Genomic DNA, 12,001 nt, shown 5'->3' with positions numbered 1-12,001 from the left:
ACACAGTTAAAGGGAGATGCAACATTGACTGTCAAGTTACGCACAATGTATAAAGTGGGCATGACTAATTGCTTGTGAACTCTGTCCCTCCTAAAATCAGTTTCTCACTTCTCACCATATGTGGTGGATGGATGAATGATCACAAACACCAGAAATCAAATTTAAAGTGACACAATTGGGGTAAAATGTGAAGGAGTCAATGTAGGCCTGCCACAGTAAAGTCAAGTGTTTATGAGTGCAGAGTTTCAGGGTTATGGAGCAATGAAAATATTATTTGTACCTGGTTTAGTATTAAGTTATTTTTGCTTATCGAAACCGAATATGTAGGGGGTTCTAATAATTCTGGGACAATCGTCCCATGATCACAGGGGTCGGGTAGAGGCACTTACAGGGGTAAACAACTGTCTGATCCAAAAGGACATTAGATGTGTGAGTCCACGGGCACAAGAGTCTATACTTGAACCATAAATGCCCCCTTACAGTGACCTCCATCTGTTGGGTACGTATCAAGTCAGTTTGAATGATTGACCTCAGGACTGCAAAGGAAGGTCACAGGACCCTCATGTGTGGCTCCAGATACTTTGTCCAGCTTCCAGGAAATGTTAGGCTAGTGATGGTCCTGTGTGAAAGAGACTCGATAATGAGAAAGGGCAGGTTGTGGCTCATGTGATGGTGTTTTAAATGCAAAATACAAGCTTAGGCACAGGGAGACAATTTACTAGCCAGGCATGTCTACCACTGATGTCACCTAGCCTTACACATAATAGGTTCTTGTGCACCTCTCTCCCGGTCTGTGATGATGGGCAGTGCTGGCTTCACTGTGTTCTATTTGAGTGTCTCTGAACTTTATGAGCTCCCTTGGGACTTCCATGCATGCAAGGTTATGAGCAGCCCGGCAGGTCAACAGAAATTCACCTGGGCACCATACTTAGTCCTAGACTTGAGGAAATGATCATCAAGGATCATAACATTCAAGACACAGTACAGAAGGTACTACACACGTGCGCTGGTTTATATCTTCAATAAGCCAGTGTTAAGCTCCAATAATATTTACAACCGTTTGCATATTAGCACCAGCCCACTGCCAATTAGTGGGAGTGCATCTCCCAAGTTGATATTTCAAATTGACCAACTTTTCACCTGGGGAGTAGCTTGATCTGTAATATTGTTGGGGAGGGGTGAGTTTCAGATTTTCCAACAATCAGGATAGCATAACATGTTAGAATACATTATGTAACAAGCAGGGTGCATGAGAGGGGCCCAAGGGTTAGAGGAAAGAGGAAGGAATGCAGATTGATAGGAGTACTAAGAGAAAAAACACAATATTTTGAAAAACACCCTGATTTTTTAGCGCTTTGAAAACAGAGAGGGAGAGAAAGTCTTCGAATTTGTCTGTTTGTATGTAAATCTTCCTGGTATAATCTGGCAGACATCTGCCCTACCCCTGAAGCTTCGTGCCTCCTTTTCACATATCAATATAAAGGGCCGTGATCTGGACAGGGGCCTTTTGATTCCTAAAGAACGAGGGCTCTTGAACAAATAAAGAAAAACATTGCAGGGCAAAATTCAAAGTAAAAAAATGTTCACTCAATATGTAAGAATCATTCCAGAAGGCAAAAAGTAGTTAGCCAGATTTAAATTAGCGCCAATAATGCTTATAAAAAAACCAACCTTGAGAGTTTTAACAGAAGAGTATAAGCCATAACCAAATATAGTTCAGTAATGAACCAACATAAATCTACTTAGTTTGTATGTCAGTGTGATGAAAAAGAGGAGGAACACGTAGTCTGCCTGAGGAAAAGATCTATATCAACAGACAGTTAGTTTAAAAGCAAAGAAAAGATTCATTATAAAGTCAGATGACAATCCAACATTGGGACTGCTCAGAATGAGAGCAAACAAATGTCTAATAATCGAAACCAAATAAACAAGCAGAAAGTCTCACGAAGGTATCTAGCAAGTCTGCTACATATCCTGGAAAGGGCAATTTTATATTTTCAAAGAAGCGAAGAAGAACGCACTCAATGTGGCGTGAAAGTGGTGTTATAGGGCTGTATTGACAAATATACTTGACATGAACCAATCAACATTGTAGAAAGTGTGCTACATAAAATAAGATGTTCTAGTAAACGCCTATATTATTAGCAATTAGAGTGAAGCCTTTAACTAACAAACAAGGAAAAATGACATTGCATTATTAAAGGAAACTGAAAAATAAGCCATAATATAGTGAATTAAAAGTTGTGGCTTGGGCAGCAGCCGTCCTTGACTATTGTACCATGCAAGAACATCTTGTCATGGCATCCTACTAAGGCACACTGATACATTTTATTCAGTACAAGAAAACAACAACTTGAAATGTATCCTATTTTGCCTATTTGATGTAAAGGAAACACCTAAAAGAAACAAAATCATAGGAAATATGTTAGTGCAATGTTAAAACCCACATTTTCTTTAGCATCTATACAGCGGATGCCAGTGCAAACATGCATAGGCCCAGTAATATTAGATTTGCAGCATAGTTATATTAAGTAAACCAAACATAAAACACGAAGATTTTATAATTAATAAAAGCACATTATCACCAATTTGGGGGAAGGTTTTCCTTTCCTAAAAGATCTCTGGGAAGCCACACATTTTGCTTTTGTGGGAAAGTGCTTATTTTTGCATGGTTGCCCCCCACTTTTTGCCTAATGTTGATGTAGTGTGAGTGTGCCCTGGGTTCCTGCCAACCAGGTACCCAGGGTCTATGTTCTTTCCCTAAACTGTACTGTTGCAAAATGCAATTGGCATCTCTCTGGTCCCATGTAAGTCCCCTTGTAAAAGGTACCATAGGTACCAAGGGTGCTGTGACCAGGGAAGTCCTCTGAGGGCTGCAGCACTTATTTTGCCACCCTTAGAGGATCTATACATTTACACACACACTGCCATTGCATGCTACGTGTTTTGGTGCAGAAAAAAGTGAAGAGTCGAAATGGTACACATCCCTGTGTACCAGGCCTACAATCCACTGCCCTGCCCTAGGTAAACCACTCCTCTAGCGGGATGCACTATACCAGTGGTGAGGGTGCAGATGCATGAGCCCTGGGCCCCTACAGTGTCTATGTCCATTCTTAGACATTCTAAGTGCAGTAATGCCATAACAAGTATATAGTCTGGGAGGTTGTCATTACGAACTCCACAGTACCATGGTGGCTTTATTGAAAACTGGAAAGTTCATTATCAAACGTATCAGCGCATTAAACACCACACTAATGCCAGTGTAGGATCTAATCAAAAATGCACTCAGAGGACATCTTAGAGATGCCCCCTGAAAAACGACCTAACTCTAGCGTCCATGTTTATGGACCCAGCCATTTTCTGGGTCCTGAAACAGAGCACATCCTGGGACGAGGTGCCAAGCCTCCTCCCACAGGATGGGCTGGGTCACGAAGGGGAAGCTCAAAGGCTTGCTGCCTTTGTGAGCTTCCCCAGCCATTTGGTGCTTGCATCAACTGGCTCCCACTGGTTCTGACCTCCACTTTGGGCTGGAGAATCAGCGGGGAAACCAAGATAGGAGGAGAGGTGTGCCCACCTTTGCCAACCCCATCCCTCAGGTGGGGGAGGCGTGGTGAAGCACAACTCTCAGTCCCTGCCATCTTGAAGATGGGGGGACCCAGCCAACCAGAGTGACTCTTATGCCACCCACCCAAAGGAAGGTGGTCTAATAGGGGATATACCCACCCCCAGGTAGGGACTCATTGGTCCTGACCTGTACCTACCTTTAACACCTCTAAAGTTTGTATTTAGGGGCAACCCTGAACCTTGCCTCCTCAGACTAGAAGAAAGAAGGAGAAGGAGCGAAGAGCCGTGCTGAGGAAGAAAGGGAGGACACCAACTGACTTGGCCCCAGTCCTACCAGCCTATCCCGACCTTGACCAACTACAGCAAAATCCCAGTGAATCCTGTAGCCAGCAGCCCCCAAGATCCCAGAGGACCTGCCCTGCCTTCACCAAAGCAAAGACTTTGTCTCCCATGAGCACTGGACTTTCTCAAGATCAACCAACTTTAATTCTGGGCGACTCCGTGAGTCCCCCACCACTCAGCACCCGGCACCTTGAACCCGAATCCTAGCCTGGGTTGCAGTGACACCTGAAACCCCACAAGCTTCTAACCTGCGCCTGCAGCCCTTAAGTACAAGGCACCTTCCAACGCAACCGAAGGTGACACCCCAACTAACTCTCTGGCTAAAGCAGTCCAAAGAGTACAACCGCGACCATCCAACTGAATCCGTCTGTGAGCCCTTCCGGTCACAAGGTTGCCAATACCTCATTCGCCTTCCCAGTCACTGACGCAATCTCAAAAATCTCCAACCGACTCTGCTGCTTGGACTAAAACCGACGGTCTGTACTGAGAAACCCTGGGACTCCTGACGACTGCATCCTACACCCAGCTGCCCCAGTGCCATTGGTAGAGCAGTGATTGTGCTGGCCATTGGGCCATTCAGTGCTAAACACAACATCAAGAGCTTTTTCGTTCTATCAACCAGGTGGCCTGCCCTTCAGCAGTTCCAAAACCAACAACCGTGCTTGGCCCCTTGGCTAACGTGTGGTCCTTGCACTCCGTACCCAGCCACACCTGAACCACTGGCAGTGTGAAACGAGTGCCCATGTGACTGGATCCAACTCATGGACTGTACACTCACTTTTGTTCTTGTAGGACTAAGAGGGTCTCATGAGTAACCTGGCAAAACTGTGCACTGTATTACAAAACACATTACCTTTTCCTTCCATTAGGAAAAGAAGGTAATGTGTTTAGTAATACAGTGTACTCACTGAGTAAGACACCTAAATATAAAGTCATTTCAACTGCTTATTGCCAAAATATACAAACCTGTAACTAAAGCTAAGTCAATGTCAAATGCATATTCATAATACTGTTTCTTTAAAAGTACAATTTTGCCTATGATCTGGTTCTAGTAATAACATAACCCTAAATAATATTTGTATACTAATCATTTGGTCTGAGTTCAGTCTTTGAGTGTGTGACACCATTTCTTGCATAAGTGTGTACAATAAATCCTTAGCACTACCCTCTGATGAAGCCTTACTGCTCGGCCACACTACCACAAATAGATAGTAAGGTGTTATCTGCTTTTAACTTTGCCTAACTTTGGAGTTTGAATGGATTCTGTGCACACTATACCTTACTTTGGTATAGTATATACAGAGACAGCTTCCTACACTACTGCATGAAGGGACCATTTTTTTTGGCTAGGGAAATTTTTCAAAATTGTTATTGTTGTGTTATGACTGTGATATTCTGAATTCTTACTTGTATTGATGAATGTAATGAGTCAGTAAATGCAACCCCACCTGAAGCAACTTTGCTGGAAGGAGAGTTGTTTTTGCAAATTAATAGACTGCTTTAGCCTGAACTGTGGAAGACTGCCACTTGGCCTATACACACTTTACTAAAAAATAATTTCCTGACATGATAGGGGGGCAGAGACATAGTTTGATTCCCCTTGTTCAAACACATTTGTAGGCAATTGGCTAATGAGTACTGTCTATGGTCCCTTATATCAAGCATGTTGGATAATGCTGGTAAAATCCTTAGGAGATAGCATTCAGAGGCAATCGATTCCACTGGAAGAAAATGTTATGTATCTGTGTTGACATAGAAAGTGATGGAAAGTAGGTTGGCTCAGCATAGCTATTTTCCCATCCATGCCTCTCAGTATTCCCATTCATCTGAGCGACTAGAATTATGGAAACCGAGGAGCATGGGTAATTCACAATGTATGGCCATTTGATGCCAGTGTGACATGCTTTTTATGGCTAAGAATTGGGCTAATATATTTTAGATATGTAGTGCCTTATTTAGAGTTTGCGAGATGGATGACTCCATCACATACGTGATAGATATTGTGTCCACCTTATAACAAGCGAATCATATCTTTTGCACTCGTAATAAAGCAGACAGAATCCAACATAAATTGATGCCTCTGTCTACCTGTCAAACTCATTATTCCTCTTCCTAAGTTGGAGTTGGGAATTACGGTCAGAAAAAATTAAAAATACACAAGAGCAGGCCAATAAATATGGCACCTGATTTCCATTCACCTGTGCCTTCATTACACCTGCTGCACCAGTAGGTACATCAAAGACAAATTGATCCCTTTCCATGTAGGCAGAGAACTCTATATCTGGTCAGCAGTCCTCCTCCAAAGGAGTAGAGACCAAGACCTCAGCCTATCAACCAGGGTCTAAATGACTCCCATAGAATCTGAAGAGCGAAAAGGCACCCATCCGCACCAATATTAATATAGGTACATGCGCCTTGGCAATGAGGCTTACCAACCATGCCCTGATCTAAAGCTGAGCCAGTATGTTAGTCATATCTCACTTATAAACCAAAGTGCCTAATGCTCACAACTGAACCAAACTAAGACCTGCTTGTATGCTACCCAGACTTTTGAAAGCATAATGTCAAAGATCAGGGTAAATGCTTAATGTGTATTATGAATCATGAACATAACTTTGGCTCTTTATTAGATTTTCGGAAAATGCAATAAAAATATTTTATAAGGCATACATTATGTAGTAAATAGATGGTACAGTATCCACATGCACGTGGTATTTGTAGGTCGGTAGTCAAGAACGGTCCTCGTTATGATGCTCATATGACTTCTCAATACAGCCTATGATCTCACATCTAAATGAGCAAATCTGAATCCCAGGACCAAGAAATGTCTTGTATCCTGTATCTAAAGTTACTCTTTCCTCACCTTTTCCCTTGAAATGCTAACAAGTAGTTGTGTAGAGCTGAGGCCTCTATACAATACCTCTTTCTACAATAATTACTAATTTAACAGGAGCTCCATGATTCCAGTTGACAAACATGTGAATTTCTGGAACTGCACAATTTGCAGACAATGAAAGCAATTGTATCATAAGTAGAAGACTACTTGTGACTTAGATAGATGCAGGCTCTGTGATTGGGAGCTATATAGACCATGTTGCACTTGCAAGGTATCTCAGTTATGCAAACTTCTGATGATGACATATAGCACGATTGCCGTGTCACAAGTTGAAAACCCATTAGGGGCAACCTAGCCAGCTATCCTTCCAAACTTCCGAGGATGGTAAAATGAGAACGATTACATTGAACAATTGCTTATTGACTGTAGAAATGTACTAATAGGAGTAATAGTATTAATATTAATATTGCTTATATTTATTATCGAATAATGATAATGATAATGCTACTACTAATAATTTGAAAAGGAAATAATAGGAATAATAACAGTAACAGCATGTGACCAATATGATATTCTTCATTTAAAATTGCGTATCCAAAGAATTCGAACAGATTTGCAGGAATTCAGAAGCAATATTGAGTATTGCCTTAAATATTCCTCAATGGATATTTGCTCCCCCTTTTTTTCTCTGGAAAAGAATTATCTTTTAGAATGTAACACATTCATATCAGAAGAGAAACACTTATTTGCATATATCGGTTTATGATTTTGTAAATGTATGCATTTGCATTACTTAAATCCTTCTGTGGGATACTGCTTGGAGCCACCCTTTTTCTTTCAAAGCTTGCCTTTATGAGCATATTTGTATTTAAGCTATTTAATTGTATTAGGCTATTTAATGGCATTAAATATTTCTGTGTTTCTTACCAACACGTACCTGTTCATGTAGTGACACTTTGATCATGTTTGATTTCCCTTTGTTTCAGAAGTCAATGCTCTTCTTGCTCCTCACGGATTCTGCCTGAACAATACCATCACTCCTCCTCCAAGTTACATGAAGGCACTGAAAGTACTGTCAAAACCTTTGGAAGCCAGCCAGACTCCTCCACCCAGCTACCTAGAGGCATTAAGGATTTTGTCCCGGCCAGTGATTGTTCATGTACCTGCAGCCACCCATGCAGAGGAGGAAGAACTTATTACAAGCAAACCTATTGAAAAACAGGATCAGTAATTGGAAATGAAAATTTGGATGATGTTCAGTTTTCCTTTAAAGCTCCAAATGCTGAGAATGTTTCAGAACTGAGAGAGATAAAGAACTTGTACTACCTATCAAATCATAGCTAAACCAAAGAAGTGTCCACTTCGCAATGGCTAGGAATTGGGAAATGAGTCTTCTCTGAGGTAGACATTAGAAGGTGATGATTTCATACTGGTGTACAATGAATAGTCTTATTTGCCCCATTGATACAATCTTTTTTCTTATTCCTCAGGGTCGATGTGATAAAGCCTGGCTAGATTCTTCAACATTGCTTGATTATTGGTTAAACTGTTACTTCCATTTTCAGAGGGATTCCATCTTTTCACTAGTTCATTCCTAGTTTTGGGGATACATAGATCTTTTCAGTTTGCTTAATAGTGACAATAGAGTAAATGGTGATTAAAACTAATGAATTGTCGTTTTCATTGGTAAAGTTGAAACCTGTAGGTCAAATTTTTTAGCAAACACTGAAAATCAATTGGCGGTTGCACTTCTAGCCTTCTCCACCTGTTTGTCTGACAAACAAACTAGAATTAGATCAAATCAAATCTGCTGTAAAATATGTTTTTTAAGAAAATGCAATTTCTATGTTATGTTACAAAACTTTCATTAGATTAAATTAACATTTCTTTGACTTGTTAACCCCTTCCATGCTCATGACGAGCTCAGCTCGTCATGAGGCACGGTTGAGCTGTGCTTATGACGAGCTGAGCTCGTCATGAAACAATAGTATTCCAAGCCTCTCAGCACACAAGGGGAAAAGCCATAGCAGCCAAGGTGTTAAACTGCTTTTAATGGGGTGTATAAAATACACATCATTTGAATTTAGTAAATATACAAAATTTGAGGAAATGTATGAGAAATTCAAACAATTAGACAAAATGAAAAGCTGCTATTTAACACTGTATTTTAGTGCAAAATGTGTGCGTGGAAGTTTTTCACATGAGAACGCATTTTGTGGTGAAAAATGTAGCACGATAAACACAAGTGGCATGAGCAGCAGCCGCTCATGTGTAGCAATTCTCATTATCCCCAAGTGCTCATGGTAAAATTTTGCCACAAATGATATGTAATTACTTTACATGGCATAATGGCATACTTTGGGGAATTTTGTGTAACAAGTGTAACACAAAAATCCCACAATTATAAGAATCACGCTGCATAACTTACATTTCTCCCGAGCCTATTAATGACCTGCTTGACTAGATGCAAAATATAGAAAACTATTCCTTTCTGATAATGAGATTGGAGAAGGTAGTTTAAAAACATTTCAAGTATGGTGTAGATGAAAGACAAAACAACTATGACTTCCTGCTAACCAGAAAGCATACTCCATCACTGGTAGAGTTCTCAGAAGGGAAAACCACTGTAACACTGCTACAAGATGTCTACTAGCAAACATTTCCCTGCTGTCAAAATAGATTTGTTGAAGTGTTTCTGAACAATTGTGAATAGAAATTTCTTCAGCCTTTACAAACTGAGCCTGATGCCTCAAAGCAGAAAGAGAAAAAAGCAAGTTCAAAAAGGCCATTATCCAAAAGAGTTGCACATGTGAATTGGAAATAGAAAGACTAAAGGAAACAATGCTCTGTTGAAGACAATTCAGAATGTTATCACAGGATTCACAACAGACATGGTTGTTCAATGCCTGGTAAAATATTCCCAACTTTGAAATGTTTAACTCAAAATAGCATCTTCAGTGGATTTGTTTACTAGTGTTTGTGCTTTTCTTAGTGACACATTCTGAGACTATAAAACATTTCTCTTGATGGACTGTGGTGAGTGGCGTTTATATCTTAAGAATGTTGGTGTTCCACACCTAAGTCTTGTCCACAAATCAATCCTTTTTTCATTATTTCGTGAAGCATAGTATGCTCCACAAAAGGTCAGAGTACATATTAGTATAAAAACATGAAGGTTTATTATTTGTTAATTGTACAGAAGGCAAAATCCTTTTATAAGTAATTCATAATCAGAATACAGATGCTTTAATTAAAAGCAATTAAATTAGATCAAATCTTAAAACACAGAGGACAAACCAGCATGGCGTCATTTCAAAGGAAACATCAAAGGAAAAGTCAGTCCTCTCTCTGAGAGAGCACTCTAAAATCTCCTACTCTGCTCTCTTGTCATCTGTTCTGAAGTCATAAAAACTGTAGCATTTTACACACCTATACACAGTTCTTAGGAGGACTGTCTCCAATCAAGTTAAAGTGAAATGATATAATTACATAATAGTTTCTCAAGGTTTCTCACCCTACAAGCGTCCTTCAAACTTACACTATCTTTAACTAGATAAGATACATGGGCATTTTCGCATTCCAGATTTCTCTTGCATACCCTAATCATTAAAGCATTACACAATAGTCACAAAGAAAAGAATACATTTCTTCAGAAGGGAAAGAAGGAGAAAGGAACATTGTGTTCCACAATTAGAACCGAAGCTTTCCTAGAACTAAAAACAAAATGACAACCTACTTTAATTCATTTTGTAAGTCTGGCCTACATAACCTATAATAAAACTAAACATGAATAAACATTTATTGTAAAAACGTTGCCACCATTCATAGCAAAATGTCATAATTTTTTCTGCCGTAGCAGAGTGTTCAAAAATATGAATTTTATTTCAGAACCTTGTGTGCCTGTTTCATAGGTTCTGAAAGTAGTGCTTTGGTGGTGATTCAATATAATAAAATAACCATGCTGGAGTTCAGAAGGAGAATGAGCAATAAAAATGCCTTTAAAATTAGTTTTTATCTGATCGCAATTGATATCCATTAGAAGGTAGAGGTCAAATGTCGGCGTATGTCTTTGGACAAATTGCTGATCCTTCCTTTGCCATACAAATTGTTGTTTAGTTTTCTTTCATTAGACTGCAAATTGAGGGGAATTTTGTAAACTGAACCATGTTTCAATCTTACTGGGAGTAGAGGGAGTGTGAAAGGAAAAGCTATAAGATGTTAATAAACAAAAACATTTTAATACCTATAAATGAAGTGTACAAATTTGGGCAGCACAATTGAGGCACATTTTTGGGTAATTCTGAAGCATGGTGGAAATAAAGACTTTAATAGGAGCAAAACAAACCAAGCCACTTTACTTGGTGATGCAGAAATTATAATTTTTTGTGGAAAAGTATTTCTGCACATCATCATTTGTGCCTAATGTAATTGTATCACTGCAACTGCATTTCTGTGCATGTTTGGTTACCATTTCAGTAGAAAATGGGCAGTCTGCAAAACACAGAAAACTGGCACACCATGCTTTTACTAATATATTTGGGACAGTCCTCTCTAAAATGTACCACTCGCCACATACCATACACTTGTCATTCTCCTACTGAATGTACGTGGCTCATTTGCTACAATTTTTCTATTTTGAGCCTTGTATTTTTCACAATCCATATGAGTTCAGTGATGTTACATTGATGGTAGCACCCACACTCTGAAAATTTTTCAAGCTCCACTGGTCGGTTGTACCTCACACTGATGGTAGATCTATGAATTGCTTTAAAAATAATCTAGAAAATCCTGTTCTAGACTTAACTTTTAAAATGACCCCCTGTTTCTTCATCTACATTTGCCAAGATCATGTTTTTGGTACAAAAGAAAGCAAGCTATTGATGTATTCAATTTCTGTATGTGTGTGTGAGTAGAGATGTCCCGCCAACAATTATTGATAGTCCAAAATGTAAAAATGCTGTTCACTGTGTAAATGGGGCAACTACTGCCTCCTGTTTTTATAATTAAAAGCTTAATTTTGCCATCAAATTACAGCAGTTGTCGCAATAATTTGATCGAAATAGTATAATAACTCTCCTAATGTATGTGTTTCTATGACGTTTTGCACATTGATATTTTTCTTCACTGTTAGACAGAATGAAGAATGTTGTTTAAATATTCCTATCCTTGAGTATATAAATAAAGAGAACTTATTTTTCTTACTCAAGGGTCTTGACCCTGTAACTAACCTAATTCATTCTTTGTTCTCCAGCCTGCAGA

The 12,001-nt window shown here is 39.4% G+C and overlaps 1 protein-coding gene across 5 annotated transcripts in view; it reads left to right on the top strand.

The window, feature by feature from the left end:
* Positions 1–11,770, top strand: part of LOC147679997 (CD5 antigen-like) — a 768,709-nt gene extending 756,939 nt beyond the window's left edge. For all 5 annotated transcript variants that reach the window (XM_086943540.1, XM_086943542.1, XM_086943541.1 and 2 more), the window contains one exon: positions 7,729–11,770. In XM_086943540.1, coding sequence (XP_086799666.1) covers positions 7,729–7,973 — 245 coding nt within the window. In that variant the 3' untranslated portion in view covers positions 7,974–11,770. The remainder of the gene's footprint in view (positions 1–7,728) is intronic.
* The last annotated feature ends 231 nt before the right edge of the window (positions 11,771–12,001 follow it).

The sequence above is a fragment of the Lissotriton vulgaris genome, chromosome 11 (assembly GCF_964263255.1).
Source record: "Lissotriton vulgaris chromosome 11, aLisVul1.2, whole genome shotgun sequence".
Classification (NCBI taxonomy): Eukaryota; Metazoa; Chordata; class Amphibia; order Caudata; family Salamandridae; genus Lissotriton; species Lissotriton vulgaris.
Note: the sequence above shows the minus strand (reverse complement) of the source record. Positions and strands in the feature narration are given on the sequence as shown.